The 16,459-nt window shown below is 45.7% G+C and overlaps 1 protein-coding gene across 14 annotated transcripts; it reads right to left on the bottom strand.

Annotated features, from left to right (window-relative positions):
• Positions 1-914: 914 nt before the first annotated feature.
• On the bottom strand, positions 915-16,297 carry mak (male germ cell-associated kinase). 14 transcript variants are annotated; one of them, XR_014766247.1, is made up of 17 exons: positions 14,694-14,825; positions 12,377-13,372; positions 10,422-10,476; positions 10,190-10,311; positions 9,529-9,611; positions 9,206-9,338; positions 8,799-8,970; positions 8,409-8,666; positions 7,276-7,533; positions 5,743-5,921; positions 5,413-5,552; positions 5,168-5,302; positions 3,987-4,085; positions 3,497-3,616; positions 2,456-2,538; positions 2,157-2,252; positions 2,032-2,046 (listed from the first exon to the last, which is right to left on the bottom strand). XR_014766247.1 is itself a non-coding variant. In XM_084702502.1 (16 exons), the coding sequence occupies exons 2-16, from the start codon at positions 12,475-12,477 to the stop codon at positions 1,886-1,888; spliced, it is 2,112 nt and encodes a 703-aa protein (XP_084558628.1). In that variant the 5' UTR covers positions 12,478-13,372; positions 16,125-16,297; the 3' UTR covers positions 917-1,885. The 14 variants fall into 14 exon arrangements, 13 of the variants coding, with proteins under 13 accessions (XP_084558636.1, XP_084558634.1, XP_084558631.1 ...); XM_084702502.1 differs by lacking the exons at positions 2,456-2,538; positions 14,694-14,825 and adding an exon at positions 16,125-16,297 and having other exon boundaries at positions 917-2,046; XM_084702501.1 differs by lacking the exon at positions 2,456-2,538 and having other exon boundaries at positions 917-2,046.
• Between the last annotated feature and the right edge of the window lie 162 nt (positions 16,298-16,459).

Below are 16,459 nucleotides of genomic sequence, written 5' to 3'. Positions count from 1 at the left end.
ACTAGGCCAAAGGTGAAACAGCTTGCCTTCACAGGGAAAAGTAGACGATTTCAGAACGACCGAATATAGACATTCTCTGACTGAATTTTACCCCAGAACAAAAGCTAAGAGTTGCTCGTTGGAGGAAGAGTATGGAGCAAGTGCTTATGAAACTTGTAAAAACGTGTCTTCTCCTCTGCCAAAATCGGCATTTACTGTTACCAAGTGAGTCGAGATAAAGTCAGAGGGCGGCGGAGACCGATGAAAGACGCGGAACAACTGGCAAAGCTATCCTATATATTTATGTTCCGTTGTTGTTCTCTTTTCTCTGTTGGAGTTCTTTTAAGAGCTTGATGGCATCAACATCCAGCCTGATATAAAATCATGAACTTCACTTGTGTGTCTTAATTATAATACCCACACAGAAAATCCAGGTTTAATCAAGTCACGCTAGCTAGCTACTGTATAACTAATAGCCAATTTTGGATGGTCAAGCATATTTTTCATTGTCTACTTTTTCCTATCAAAGTCAATGTTCAGCCTATAGGCTATGTTCATTTCCTAAGTGACATTTCAGATCGGTTATGGATAGTGAAATATTTGCTGTCTGAGAGATCGGACATAGTATTTAACAGCATAGATATAAGGAGTTATCTATAGTTAACAGGATATATCTGTAGTGCGGCCGGGTGTGATTGGATTCATTGTCCACACGTCGTCTGGAAGTCATTTTCGATCAAATGCCAACGATCTCCATACTAGATCTTGCCGACGTATCTTCTACACATCGGGACGTATGTGTGCTATCCCAGATACTTATGTGTGATCTGGGTATTCCTCCAACTAGCAACTCAGTTTGTTCTGAGGTAAAGTTCGGTCGTTCTGAAATCGTCTACTTTTTCCTGTGAAAGCAAGCTGTTTCACCTTTGGCCTAGTTCAGACAAAATCTGAATCTGAATTTCCGCAATTTGAATTTCAAGAATCTGAATTTCAGCAATCTGAATTTCAACAATCTGAATTACTGCAATCTGAATTTTAGAAATTAGAATTTTTGGATCACAATAATTCAGTTTTATTAAATTCGGCATACAAATAATTCAGATATTATATATTCAACAGCAAAATATTTCAGTTTTATGAAATTCGACACACAAATATTTCAGATCTTTCATATTCAAATTCAGATACTTTTGTCAGCTTTCTAGCTCCATAGCTGTGCACCAATGGTAGCTAAATTCAGGGGGAAATAATTTTGTCATTATGAATGACAAGTGTAAACAATAGGCTTGAAAATAATATACATGCATATTCGACTAAAAAACTATGATACAAAATGAATGATGCGTTGTAGTCTGTGATGGTGACCTTGACAGCAGTCTGTGGTGCTGCAAGAGAGGGGGGCAGGGCTGGACTGCAGGGTTCCGACTCTTAAGGTAGACAGTGTTTCTCCACCCCCTGCAGGCTGTCCCCTGCCTCGACGCCTGGTTGTAGCCAGGACACAACAAAGGCTTGGATGTGCTTCCAGGTGTGTTTTGAAAACGTTTTGATTGTGATGGAAAGACAACGCTACCTTCCCTCTACATTGTTTGTGACCAAACAACTATGTTTGAATACTCTTCAATATGCCTCTCCCCCCCTCCCGCTCATTCTCTTCATCCCTCTCCCCTCCCTCTCTCCTGTTCTCCCATCCCTTCCCTGAGGCAGTCATGGACCCAACATAACTTCAGTGGTCAAAGCTATTCCAGACATCCCTTCACTAAACAAATCTTGGGTCGGCAACATCATCAGGGCGGCCAGAAAGGACAGAGTTTCAGCACAGTGCTGTTGGCCTGGCGGGTCTCCGGGGCGGGTCTCCGGGGCGGGTCTCCGGGGCGGGTCTCCGGGGCGGGTCTCCGGGGCTGTCTGTCTAGCGGTTCCCTCCGTATTTGGAGCCCCAGTCCACCCTGCCGTGGACGGGCTGTGGGGCCGGGGCTCTGGCCAGGAGGGGGACAGAGCTTTTCCCCAGGGCCGAGTAGCTAGGGCCTTTTCCCTGGCCCCTGTCTGTCCTGTGCCTCCACCCCTCGTAGTCTGGAGACAGGGGAACACAAGTCACACACACACTTCCCGCACATACACTTATATATACAACACACACACACATACACGCACCCCGTTGCATCCCGTCTGAATGCTGTTACCTTCAGTACTTTCGCTCTGCGACGAGCTGGACGCAGACTTCAACTTAGAAGACTTTTGTTTGCCAGTTTTATTGTCAAGTGAAGAAGAAAGATCGACTAGGAGGATGAAGGTTGGAGGGAGACGAGAGATGGGAACGTAAGTGAAGGCATAAAAAAAAAAAAAAAAAAAGATGTCAAGACAGTGAAGAGAAAAATTAATTATAGAGTGAAAAAGCAATGGAAATGTAGATCCCTATCCACATTGGATAAAAGTGTCTGCTAGCTAAATACATCTGTTTGAGACATGATGTAGCATTTACCCTTCATCTTGTGCTCAAGAGTGCCCAGTCCCAACACAAGCTCTTCTCCTGTCTGACCCCCAAATGGTGAATCAACTCCCTACCTTGGAATACAACGGCACTTCAGAATGTTTGTCTGGACCTGATGTTTCCTCCAGGATCACAATGACTCTTATTGAGAGACTTGTTGCTCTTGTTGGTTAGTTGTAACTGACTTAAAACTATTGTACATGCTGAGTAATATAATTTTGTTGCTTGATTAACTACATGCTCTTATGGTTCTTTCCTTGGGACTTATTTAGTTTTCACAATGTATGCTTCATGCTTTGGTTACCCGCAATGTTTGGGTCTTATGATCAGTGACCTGTACACTTTTGTAAAGCTCTCTTGTGGAAGTCGCTTTGGATAAAAGCTTCTGCTAAATGAATAAATGTAATGGTCGTATCTTTGTGATAAACTCGAGGCAAGGAACAGGGGTGCTCCATGTGTTCAGTATAGATCTGTTTGGTTAGGTAGCCAGGGTTAGCCCCATGTGTTCAGTATAGATCTGTTTGGTTTGGTAGCCAGGGTTAGGGTTAGCCCCATGTGTTCAGTATAGATCTGTTTGGTTTGGTAGCCAGGGTTAGGGTTAGCCCCATGTGTTCAGTATAGATCTGTTTGGTTTGGTAGCCAGGGTTAGGGTTAGCCCCATGTGTTCAGTATAGATCTGTTTGGTTTGGTAGCCAGGGTTAGGGTTAGCCCCATGTGTTCAGTATAGTGTTCAGTATAGATCTGTTTGGTTAGGTAGCCAGGGTTAGCCCCATGTGTTAGGGTTAGCCCCATGTGTTCAGTATAGTGTTCAGTATAGATCTGTTTGGTTAGGTAGCCAGGACACATTACTTTTCTTTGGCACCGTTCACAGTGATCATTTGTTGTATAATACATATTCTTGCATCTGAGTTGTGTTTCTCAGTGTTTGTACAGCAGGGCATTGTTGGTAAACCCATATGATTAGCCTGGTTTCCCAGCACAGCTGTCATGGTGTGACAGGTGAAGTAACAGGTGTGGAGACAGGTGTCTTACCTGCACGCAGTCCTCCCAGTGGTGCCAGCTGCAGCCTCTGGCCCACAGTCCCCACCTCCTTCTTCTGGAAGGAGGGCATGTAGCCCCCAGAGAGGTTGTACTTTGTGCTCACAAAGTTCCCTGCAAACACAAGAAACACCAGTGTACTTCCACGGTACTTCTCCACAAGCTTCTCTAGGCCGTTTGTCCCTGGTTCTAGGGTACGAGTGTGTGTAATTAACCCCCTCACATAAAACTCCTGGTTCCAGGGTACTAGTGTGTGTATTAACCCCCTCACATACTGTACACCTCCCCTTTAACCTTATCTCGCACTCACACACACAAACAATTTCTCCTTTCCTCCACACCCCACTCTGCTTACATACGCTTGATCCATTCTCACGTTAACTCACAGTCTAACAGCTGCAGAGTTAAATTGAGTGGCTCAATTGAGAGCAAGGCTACAAGGAAACCAAATACGAGACATTCTAAGGTTCTGTCTGTAATATACCTTTGGCTGGATCGAGTTTCTCCAGGATCCGTTCCTTTTGGACAGATTTCTCCAGAGGTTTATCAGAGGCCATATCAGAAGATTTAGAAACTGTCTCCTCTACGCACACAGAGGAGGGTACAGGAGGAGACGGAGACAGACAGGAGGACATTACAGAGGACAGACATGGAGACAGGAAGATGATGGAGGGAGGAGAGGAGGACAGCAGAAACATAAAGATGAAAGGTGAACTGGGCTGTGAGAGAAACATGGTGTCTGAGCAGAAACAAAGATGACAAACAAGATCTCACGCCCAACGCAGCAGCCAAGAGAGAATTAAGTTGTCAAAATAAAACCAAGGGAGGCTGAGAGCAGGGTAGGAGGGAGCCAATCAAAGACACCTGATCTTAAACCAAAAGTCTTAATGTCATGAATAAGGAATTGACTGAAAGAGAGAGAGAGAGAATAGGGAAGGCCCCATGTTGTGTCTGTCTACATGACACATGAATAATGGAGTCTCTCTATCCACGCCCTTAAACTCACCCTGAACACCAGCCTGGTCCTCAGGAGACTAGGTGTGTAGGGGTCACAGGTCAAGAGAGACTAGGTGTGCAGGGGTCAGGAGAGACTAGGTGTGTAGGGGTCAAGAAAGACTAGGTGTGCAGGGGTCAGGAGAGACTAGGTGTGCAGGGGTCAGGAGAGACTAGGTGTGCAGGGGTCAGGAGAGACTAGGTGTGCAGGGGTCAGGAGAGACTAGGTGTGCAGGGGTCAGGAGAGACTAGGTGTGCAGGGGTCAGGGGTCAAGAGAGACTAGGTGGATCTGGAACTTGAGTCGTGCTGGGGGAGGACTATGCAAGTTGTATCATAGAGACCATGGATGTGGTTAGTAAATACAGACTTGTTCCTCATTGACTCTGACCACCCAAATAGCCATGCAAATAGCAGAAGTGAACATTACTATGCCCTTCTGATCCATAACTTTCTGCTGTTCCGCCTACATGCACTATTTGTGTGTCTATTTGGAATAAATCGTCTGCTTAATGAATCACATGTAAGTGTACATCAATCAATATTTATTTATAGAGCACGTTTAAAAACAACCATGTTGACCAAAGTGCTGCACAGGAAGTACAATGATCATTGCAGAATAATAAAGCATTAACAATATAGGTATGAGTCGAGAAATCAAAGAGGAAGTGTACCTGGGTTGAGCCTGGTGACGGACACAGCTCCAGACAAGGGGACCAGGTGCTTGGTGGATCCATCCCAGAGGTCTCTGAGAGTGGGCCCAGCGCTCTCCTTCACCCCTGCTGAACTCTGGGTCTTTCCTATCAACCCTGCAAAAGAGAGACAGCACAGCAACAGCTTATTTAAGGACGCGGTGGTGGTGGGAGGCTGGGTCATACGTGCAATACTGTGTATTGGCTGAGGGGCTTGCCATTCGTACCAGGGAGATATCGTGATTGGCTGAGGTAGTGTTGCCTCGCTGAGGAACCTGGGAGCCCACCGTCCGATTGGCCGATCTTCACGTTGCTGGGGAGCTTGGTGATGGTGCTGAAGGTGTACAGAGCCTTCTGGTCTTTGGTTCTGGGGGGTGACAGGAAGTGAGGAAAGAATGTGTGTTCTCCTCGTATCTCCATAGCTGTGACTAACAACATCCTTTAGGAAGTTACACCTCCAATCAAACACAATCTCAAACTAGTCTCCTTTCAATTTGTAACTCGGTTCACCGTAAAATACCTCAAACAACATCAAAGGCTGATCTCCCCTGCCTTACTGTGGGGGGTGGGGGTCCCTGCTACTCCTCTCCCCTGCCCCCAGGGTGGGTTTCTTGGAGTGTGACACCGTCTCTGAGGGGTCGGACTCCTCCCAGCTGTCAGAGGTCTTCACCGTCTGACCCCAGCGCCTCCGCCCACTCCTCATCCCCGCCGCGCTGTTCTCACTGTCCCCAGACGCCTACACATCAACACACTCTCTGATGAATACACACATCTCCTGTCATCTCCTGTTAGACTTTAAACACATCTACTGGGTTCCTTAATGAAGTCAACACTCCAATCCTCTCCAGTCATCTCCAGAGTCATCTCTAGAGTCATTTTACATTACATTACATTTATGCATTTAGCACACGCTTTTATCCAAAGCGACTTCCAAGAGAGTTTTACAAGTGCATAAGTCACTGATCATAACAAAAAGAACATTGCAGGTAGCCAAACATGAAGCATCCATTGTGAAAACCAAATAATTCCCACAGGGAAGAACAATAAGAGCATGTAGTTAGACAAGGTAAACAGCAAGAACCTCAAAAGTGCAAGAGTGTACCTGTGGAAAAAGCAAGCAACAATAATATATTTCACGGCATGTACAATCATTTTAAGACAGTTAGAACAAACAAACGAGCAACAAGTCTCTCAATAAGACTCATTGTGATCCTGGAGGAAACTAACATCAGGTCCAGCCAATCATTCCTAAGTGCCGTTGTACTCCCGGAACAAGTCAGTGTCCCTGATGGAGGTGGGGAGTTGATTCCACCATTTGGGGGCCAGACAGGAGAAGAGCTTGTGTTGACACCGGGCGCTCTTGAGCGGTGGGTAAAACCAGACTGTTGTCAGAAGAAGACCGTAGGTGGCGGATGGGGGTATAAGACTGGAGGAGAGACTTGATGTTGTCGGGTGCAGTCCCGTTCACCACTCGGAAGGTCAGTACGGGCCGTGATGGGAAGCCAGTGGAAGGAGATTAGAAGCGGGGTAACATGGGAGCGTCTGGGTTGATTGAAGACCAGACCGGCTGTTGCGTTCATCTCCAGAGTCATCTCTGGTCATCTCCAGTTATCTCTAGTCATCTCCAGCGTAATCTCTAGTAATTTCTAGTCATCTCTAGTCATCTCCAGAGTCATCTCCAGAGTCATCTCTAGTCATCTCTAGTCATCTCCAGAGTCATCTCCAGAGTCATCTCCAGAGTCATCTCTAGTCATCTCTAGTCATCTCCAGAGTCATCTCCAGAGTCATCTCCAGAGTCATCTCTAGTCATCTCTAGTCATCTCCAGAGTCATCTCCAGAGTCATCTCCAGAGTCATCTCTAGTTATCTCTAGTCATCTCCAGAGTCATCTCCAGAGTCATCTCCAGAGTCATCTCTAGTCATCTCTAGGCATTTCCAGAGTCATCTCTAGTCTTCCCCAGTCAAACTTTACATGAAACCTATAACCTTTAAGATTATCTCAACAGTACCTATCTAGCATTTGGGGGGAGCAATGCTTGAATAAATAGTTTCATAAATCTTTTAACAAATGTTCTCTCCTGAAAGCCTCACCATTTGAGGGTGAGCGGGGGGCCCAGAGGGGGCAGGGGGTCCATGGTGCCCTCCCTCTGTGTGGAGTTCTGCCTGGGGCAGAGTAATCTGCTGCAGGGGTCTGGTCCTGGGCTGGGAGCCTGACCCGGAGGACAACTGGGGCTCAGCTTTGGGCTCGGCCATGGGCTGTGATGACCGCAGTGAAATCTTCCGAACATCCTGGCTCTGGGGGCGTGGCCCCAAAACCTGGCCCACCTGGAAGTAGGGGGACCTTAGTGCCTGGGGAATGGAGGAGGTAGGGAGGGTGGAAGAAGGGGGAGAGGATGTAGTTTAGCTCTTTATGAAAATACCATCTTTATGAATATACCATCCCAAAGACTTTACAAATCATCCTCAGGGGTATGTAACCCTACCCTGGAAAACAGGTTATGTCACTAACTGGACCTAACTAGAGGACGTTCCCTATTGAATTTAGACTGCCTTTAAATATGTCATGTCTGTCATTATGTGAACCACGCTGATCTGGGAAGGATCCTTGAGAGGAGGATTGACGATAGGAAAAACATAGTATCCATCTAAATGGAAAGTTATGGAACAAGAGTTCATACCCTGAACTTTGCCCCAGTCAAATTAGCACATTAGAACACTCCACCCTTGAATTAAATGTCAGACCGGCCCACTTGGCATATAACATATTGACAAGGAGCAGAGAGGGAAATTGACAGGTAACAAATGGTTATCTTGCAACACATTTATGTTTGGAAAGGGGCAGACGTTTTATGAGTATGAAGCAAGCCACTTGTTTGTGCAACAGTTAGGCTTTTCATGCGCGAAATACCCAGTGTGTGTATCCTGTATTAAGATAAATAAAGCTACTCAACCACGACTGAGCGTCCTTCTCGATGATCTAAGAAATCAGATCCGACAATAACTACCTGGACCTGAGGGTGTATAACTAAATGGACCTGAAGGTGTATAACTACCTGGACCTGAGGGTGTATAACTAAATGGACCTGAGGGTGTATAACTAAATGGACCTGAGGGTGTATAACTAAATGGACCTGAGGGTGTATAACTACCTGGACCTGAGGGTGTATAACTAAATGGACCTGAGGGTGTATAACTAAATGGACCCCAGGGGCATACAACTATACCTGCACTGCGGTGGGCCTCTTCTTGGGGTCCCACTGCAGGAGGTCTCTCATGAGAGCGATGGCCTCAGGGCTGGCGTTGGGGATCAGGGTCTTTAGGTGGGTCGGGACGCACTGGGGAAAGCGGAAGTTCATAGCAGAGGCCAGTTGGTAGCCCTCTGGCCAGTCAGACTGATGGAGGAAGATCAGCGTGAACACAACCCAGGTTAGATTGGGTTCACTCACGTTCTGTACCTCGCTCTGGGTAACAGCTTCTACTGACTGAGTAAAATGTAAAAATGTCAAATCAGATTTGCTTAGATCAGGTTTAATCTGAGATTATGATGATAAAAAATATAGATTCCATCAAACTACTACACGCCTGGGGCACCAGCCAACAGGAGCGTCTCTCACCCTTTTCACGGTCCCCAGCACCTGGCACACCTTGAAGATCTCGTCCACCTCACTGTTGCCGGGGAACAGGGGCCTGAGTGTGTAGAGCTCAGCCATGATGCAGCCCACCGCCCACATGTCAATAGGAGAGCTGTAGGTGGACGACCTGAGCAGCACCTCTGGTGCGCGGTACCTGCACACACATGCATGCACACACAGCACAGATAGACACACACACACACACACAACTGGTTTACATACAAGAACCTCACTCAGGGTTTTACAACATTTCCAACTAGCTAGAACAGCTAACGCAGATAAACAAATATCTTCAAAACAACAGAATAGCATAGAAATCACAATTAGTATTGATTCCCACACACACAGTCCAGTGTGCTGTGGCACAGAGGCAGCAGCAGTGAACCTACCACCTGGTAGACACATAGTCAGTGTACGGAGGACGAGAGCGGATCTCTCTGGCCAATCCAAAGTCAGCAATCTTCACCAGCTCTGGACCCATGCAGAGCAGGTTCTCTGGCTTCATGTCCCTGTGGAAAAACCCTAAAGGCACCAACACACATAACACACACGTAAGCACAGATGCATGTGGCCTGGTATACACACACACATACACACGCACATGTGGGGAGGGTATAGCTCAGTGGTTAGAAGGGTTGCAGGTTACCCTAACCAGCCACTGTTACAGATATTTGAAAGAGAAACCAGACAGCCATGCAGGACAGCAGCTTACCGTGCTTGTGTACGAAGGCCAAGCCTGACAGCACCTGGAACAGCATGTTCCTAATCTCACCCTCACTGAACATCTTATTCTCCCTGCCAGAGGAGGCATACAGGGAGGGAGGAAAGAAGGAAGGAAGGAAACCGATAAAAAAACGTACAAATGCATGCATCCCATTGGTTGTGTGGAGACCAATGATCTGCATCAGATTCCACACAACCTCCACACTTCCACACATCTGTTGACAGAACGGCGGGCGTGCGTGCGGCTGTGGACTACACAGGGACAGAGACATGCGAAGGACACAGCAGGTCTGTGTGGAGGCACCTACCATGCTTGTGTATAAACGAGAGGCCTTGTAATATCTGAAAACTCATGTTCCTGACCACTGACTCAGGGAATAACCTGTTCCTGAAAGATGAAGAATTAATAGTGTTGTCACGCCTACTGTTCAGACTGTTTAGAAGCACAGTAATTTCCCCCCTCAGAGATAAAACACTTTGTTAGGAAGACGTGCACATGGGGACAAAGCATGTGCACTGTGTACACGTTGCTCTGGGTAGAATCATCTGCAAGGTGAATTTGTCATGTTATTGTAAGCAAATCCAGCAAGAGGTTTTCTAGCTGATATGATAGCAGGGTGAATCCAGAAGCCAGCAGGCTGGTAGCTCACCTGTCCTTCATCAGCTGGTACAGGTTCTCCTTCATGTACTCAAACACAAAGTACAGATGGTCATTCTCCCGGATCACCTCCTTCAGCTTCACCACGTTGGCATGGTTCAGCTTCTTCAGCGACTGAGGAGGACAATCACGCATCTTGTGTTTAGTGTGCCTATCCTGCTACAGACTCAGAAAAGACTGTTAACTTGTTGATATATTGTGTTACACTATATATCATCCCCTACCTTAACTTCTCTCAGGTTCATGCATTCTTCCCAGGAGTAGAACTTCCTCTTCATCCTGTGGAGTAAAAACATCACCACGTAGCTATGATCTTCCCCACCACTAGAGTGACACATACATAACACTGAACCACATAATCATGAACACTATTAGACTTACATAACACCGAACCATCATGAACACTGTTCACTTCTCCTGCTAGACGTTCTATATGCAGTATTTCTATGCTGCTTTGAATAAAAGCTTCTATTGAATAGATAAAATGTAAAAATATAACAAAAATAACAGTGTTTATATTTATGTGTATATTATTGGGTGTCCTTGCCTCTGCAAGGGGCCCACCTTTGTTCTCTCACATATTTTTTTTATTCTTAATTATTTCCCCACCGCTAAGGATCCCTCAATATTTGGACTACATAGACAACGTCGGTGTCAAAATGTTTGTCTTGGTCCCAATTGCGTTGCTTGTATTGGTTTTACGTTCGGCGGACTGATCGACAAACACATACATTTAAGCAATTTAAGACTTGTATTTACAATACGTAATGTCACATTAAATAATGTATTTGAACTCAAGCTTGTGTGGCGTGTCACTGTACAGAATTGTTGCACGGTTTAGGATTATATTAGTAAGTAAAAGAATACAAGTCTGGTTCAGTACAGAAGTGAACACTATTTTGCTACCTACATATACCTACAGCTGACAAAACGATACACCCCAGGCTGGTGTTATCGCAAGAAACGTGGTTGAAATGCAAAACTAGTAGGCTGTGGTAGCTCTACTTAGACTACCTATTTTCCCACCCTTAAAACTCAGTTTTGTTTTTACACTACCAACCAATGAAACAATCGTTTCATTCTATACTTAACTCTTACTATTTTGAGTTGTAAATGAGCAGCAACAAATGTGTGCTTTAAAATCTATGCAATCTTCATAAATAATAAGTATGCATTTTAATACGAAATATACAGAAATTTCAGTTGTAAAAATGTCAGTTAAAAAACGGACCCATCTGCAACCAACGCAAGCACGCCCCACAACCCTCTCTAGTTTAAATAGCATTGCATCTCTTCTGGGTTGTCAAGTCATGAAACACAACACCAAACAAGGTTGAACATTGTGGTGTTCATTACAAGGCAGGTAACGTTGCTAGGGGCAGTAGCACACACGCTCACACACACTTTCACTGCTTTCAACTGCATGGAGAAAGTATCAGCTTGCAGAATACCCAGAGTTGTTCTCCTCAGCACTGTCTCCAAGCGCTCTCATGCATTTTTGAACACGCCTACTGTCACTACTGTAAGGCTGGGTGTCACCCTGACCCCACTTCACGCCTGCCATCACAAACAGTCCCTCAGGAATGCCATCACAGACAGTCCCTCAGGAATGCCATCACAGACACAGTCCCTCAGGAATGCCATCACAGACAGTCCCTCAGGAATGCCATCACAGACACAGTCCCTCAGGAATGCCATCACAGACACAGTCCCTCAGGAATGCCATCACAGACACAGTCCCTCAGGAATGCCATCACAGACAGTCCCTCAGGAATGCCATCACAGACAGTCCCTCAGGAATGCCATCACAGACACAGTCCCTCAGGAATGCCATCACAAACAGTCCCTCAGGAATGCCATCACAGACACAGTCCCTCAGGAATGCCATCACAGACAGTCCCTCAGGAATGCCATCACAGACAGTCCCTCAGGAATGCCATCACAGACACAGTCCCTAAGGAATCAATGAAGGCATACAGCGGTCCTCTAAATCAGCACATTAGAGTACCCTCTACTAACCCTAACCCTACTAACCCTAACCCTACTAACTCTAACCCTAACCCTAGAGTATCATCTACTAACCCTAACCCTCTATTACTATATAGCCTAAGTAAACACTCTTTCTCCCTCGTCCCTCTTGATAGCCACCAGTTCTCCAGACGCTCTCTCTCCCTCGTACCTCTTGATAGCCACCAGCTCTCCAGACTCGTTGCTCTTCCCCAGCAGAACGCTGCCATAGGTTCCGTCTCCCAGCTGCCTCAGGGTGGTGTAGCGATTCATCCTCTCACCTCCGCCTCAACCTGGCCAGGCCGCCGTCCATATGAGTTACAGCCTCTTTATCTGTCTCTCTCCTTTCTATCGGTCTCTCTCTACCTCTATTTTTCTCTCTTTTTCTGTTGCGATTTATGTCAATATCTATATCTATTTATCTCTCTGTTCTGCTCTCCTCTCTCTAAGTGATGTGTATCCTGGTGTCTCTCTGGAGTCTCCTGGTGTCTCTCTGGTGTCTCTCTGGTGTCTCTCTGGTGTCTCCTGGTGTCTCCTGGTGTCTCTCTGGTGTCTCTCTGGTGTCTCCTGGTGTCTCCTGGTGTCTCTCTGGAGTCTCCTAGTGTCTCTCAGTGTCTCTCTGGAGTCTCCTGGTGTCTCTCTGGAGTCTCCTAGTGTCTCTCAGTGTCTCTCTGGAGTCTCCTGGTGTCTCTCTGGAGTCTCCTAGTGTCTCTCAGTGTCTCTCTGGAGTCTCCTGGTGTCTCTCTGGAGTCTCCTAGTGTCTCTCAGTGTCTCTCTGGAGTCTCCTGGTGTCTCCTGGTGTCTCCTGGTGTCTCTCTGGTGTCTCTCTGGAGTCTCCTGGTGTCTCTCTGGAGTCTCCTAGTGTCTCTCAGTGTCTCTCTGGAGTCTCCTGGTGTCTCTCTGGAGTCTCCTAGTGTCTCTCAGTGTCTCTCTGGAGTCTCCTGGTGTCTCTCTGGAGTCTCCTAGTGTCTCTCAGTGTCTCTCTGGAGTCTCCTGGTGTCTCTCTGGTGTCTCTCTGGTGTATCCTGGTGTCTCTCTGGTGTCTCCTGGTGTCTCCTGGTGTCTCTCTGGTGTATCCTGGTGTCTCTCTGGTGTCTCTCTGGTGTCTCTCTGGTGTATCCTGGTGTCTCTCTGGTGTATCCTGGTGTCTCCTGTCTGCAGGTCAGCTCTGGAAGGAAGAAGACATCATCTGAAGAGGAACACGGCACAGGACATCTGACGCACCCCTCCTCTGCAACACCTAGATCAGGGCCTCCTCTCCTCCACCAAGTAGAGAGGTGAGCAGGAGGATTAGGTATCTCAAAGCCGCCAACATGGGTGCCAGGGGAGACGACACACATGCAATCTATACACACAGTTACTACACACAAAGCCTCCAGAGATTAGCCCCAGTGATGCAAATAGGACATTACATCCTTTCCCAGCAGCGTCCCAGGTGCCCAGACGAGCAATTGGATTTCAGGAAGAGGCCACGCCCCCATGGGGCACTGACCCAGAGAGCTGAGTGGAAAGATGTGGAGTCATACATACACACACACACTGCTTTACTGCTCTCCTTCAAACAACTTACTGAGTATTAATTTAACAGATGCTTCTTCAACGTACAATTACCACATGTAGGAAGTACAACAAAATATCAGGTAGCAAAAGTGTGTACTGGATTATTCTATTACACTGTATTATTACACAAATAAAAACTTTTATTACACTTCTACACTTACATATATGGATGTCATAGCTCAACACTGGTTGTTTATAAATCAACCCCAGGCTGATATAAAGTCAACACATTGTCAGTTTAACCCAATGTGCTGGCTTCCCAAACAGAGAGATGCTCCCGGGGTGAAATGGGAACAGATTGCAGACCTGCACTTAGCTTTCACGTATCGTAATCGCTTAGAGAGGGATTTAGTGGGAATTAGAAACATGCATCAAGGGCAGATGACAGCAGCTAGGCTATTCGATGTCCACAGTAATACTGGGAACAGGGAGTAGTTCTTGCTGGGGTGGCCTTGTAACATTTGAAAAATTATGCTATGGAAATATTAAGTAATGTTGTTCTGTTTTCATAGTGTTTTCCAATCAGCCTGACCCCCCCAACACACACACGAACACATGTATACACAAACAGGTCCACACACACCACTAACACTGTGACAGTTGGGCCATGCTCTTGTGACAGCTTCAGGAAAAGCTTTATTTCTTAGCAACGGGCTATTTATGTAAAGGGATATAAATATAATCTTTCTCGTTCGTTTTCGGGAAGGTTCATTTATCATCTGAGTAAAAAACAAAAATGTAGAGGAGTAAAGGTTAAATAAACAAATAGGCTACACATTCTCGGTTTCCTAACAATATATCTCTTAAGTAAAACTGCACGCGGCACCGCTGACGCGTTTGCCTTTTTGAGAGGTTTGACTTCGGACCAAAACCGTTTTAGAAGCAGCATGTACTATCACTTTCTAACATTATCTTGTCCGTAAACTCACCATTCCGGGTGTTGTTCCTCCCTTAGACAGTTTTCTGGGCGCTAACAGATAGTCTGGCCCTGAAGACAGACAGAATTCAAGAAGCGTCCTCACAGTTTAGATAAGGTGTGTGAATCGTCTCCTTGGGAACGTACACAGAGAACGACGCGTGAGCTGCCAGCTGACCATGTCGAGCGCAAGGCTTTGTGGGACTTGGTGTCCAACAACCAGAGGAGGAAGTTTTCTTGAACTAAAGATCGTTATTCTAAGTATCCTAAAGTATGCTATAGTTTACACTTGTACATTTTCATGTCACGTGCTCATTGACCGGCACAGTGGTGAAGCCACATCTCAGTCACCAGGTGCTGGGCAAAAATGGCAGCATCTCAATTATAATGCAACAATAACGCCTACAGTATTACAGTGCAGCAAAAACAGTGCAACGACAAACAATTTCGTGGATGCAGTCTCTTACCGGACAGTGGTACACCATGATCTTAAATCAACTATAACATGCAGGGAGTCTGATAAGAACTAGGCTAATACTGGTAGGCCTATCTGTATCATCAGTCTAAAACATAACTTTTTGTCATAGTAATGTCTGTAATAGTGGGATGCTGCCGGTAGACGGCGCTGCTTAGCTACGCTTGTCAAACAGCATAGACAACCCATGTCAACACATCCGTTCACTTAATTTGCGCTTATCACACATGTTTAACACAATGGCAGCTAAACAGTTCGCTTTCACGGCGAAATGTATTTGAGCGGTCAATAAGACAAAGTGTCCATCAGCGCCAGAGTGCACACATTGTAAAGAGAGCTGCGTAACACGGCCAGGCCAGGTCTAGGGCTTCCGGTGAAGTTAGAAACTTGACTTTAACTTTTAATAAAAACATGTTGACCCTTACCTATTGCTCTCTTATTAAACCCTACGTTCAGATTGTGCGCCTTCGCGCTTTTTTTCATCGACCGAGATCTCTTCAGTTTCCAGAGGTGTCAAGTAGGCTAAGGAAGTAGCCTACAAATACTTTGTTACCTTACCTAAGTAGGCTAGAAATTGTGGGTAGGCCTATCTATAGTCCTACTTTACTGAAGTTATTCTTTTTCAAACGACTTTCTACTTCTACTCCTTCCATTTTCAGCAATTATCTATACTTTCTACTCCTTACATTTTAAAAATAGCCTCATTACCTCGATTTCAGTTTGGCTGTTTTCATTCCGGCTGTCATCGTTCAAAAAAAAAACTCACAAAATAAACATATCCAGATAGAGTGAATTTGATGACAAGCTGACAGATAATTTAGTAAATTTTAATGTAGCTTTAAAATGGTTTGCTAGCTAGCCTAGCTTGCTCACGTTACTGCTCCAATCTTACCTGCTCTAATCTTAGATAGCTAGAGCTAGCCTAGCTAGCATTGGCTACTTTTACTGTGTGAGTTGCATAAACCTTACCTTCGTAATTGTCGATGAAACTCAAACGTACAATTTGAACCGCTTTTCCCTCTTGCTTGTGTAACAGGTTAGAAAAGCAGTTTGAATAATTGCTCAACATAGGCTATTCTGTTACGTGTATTTCAGTTTATTTTTTAATCTTTCATTTTGAAATCACAAGCACACTGGTATTGGGGGTCTCTGGAATAGCCCCCCCTTTCTTCCCCGGTTTTGTTCCTCCCCCTCCCCCTTCCTCTTTCCTGTTTGATTTATGCTGGGAATGAGGTAGGCGGTTGAATTTCAGTGGGAAAAACAATTAAATTAACATTGCGTTTGCGTTTTATGTTTGAGAACGA

The sequence above is a fragment of the Hypomesus nipponensis genome, chromosome 8 (assembly GCF_054491055.1).
Source record: "Hypomesus nipponensis isolate SF chromosome 8, ASM5449105v1, whole genome shotgun sequence".
NCBI lineage: Eukaryota > Metazoa > Chordata > Actinopteri > Osmeriformes > Osmeridae > Hypomesus > Hypomesus nipponensis.
The sequence above is the reverse complement of the archived record's forward strand: the minus strand, read 5'-3'. Positions and strand labels throughout refer to the sequence as shown.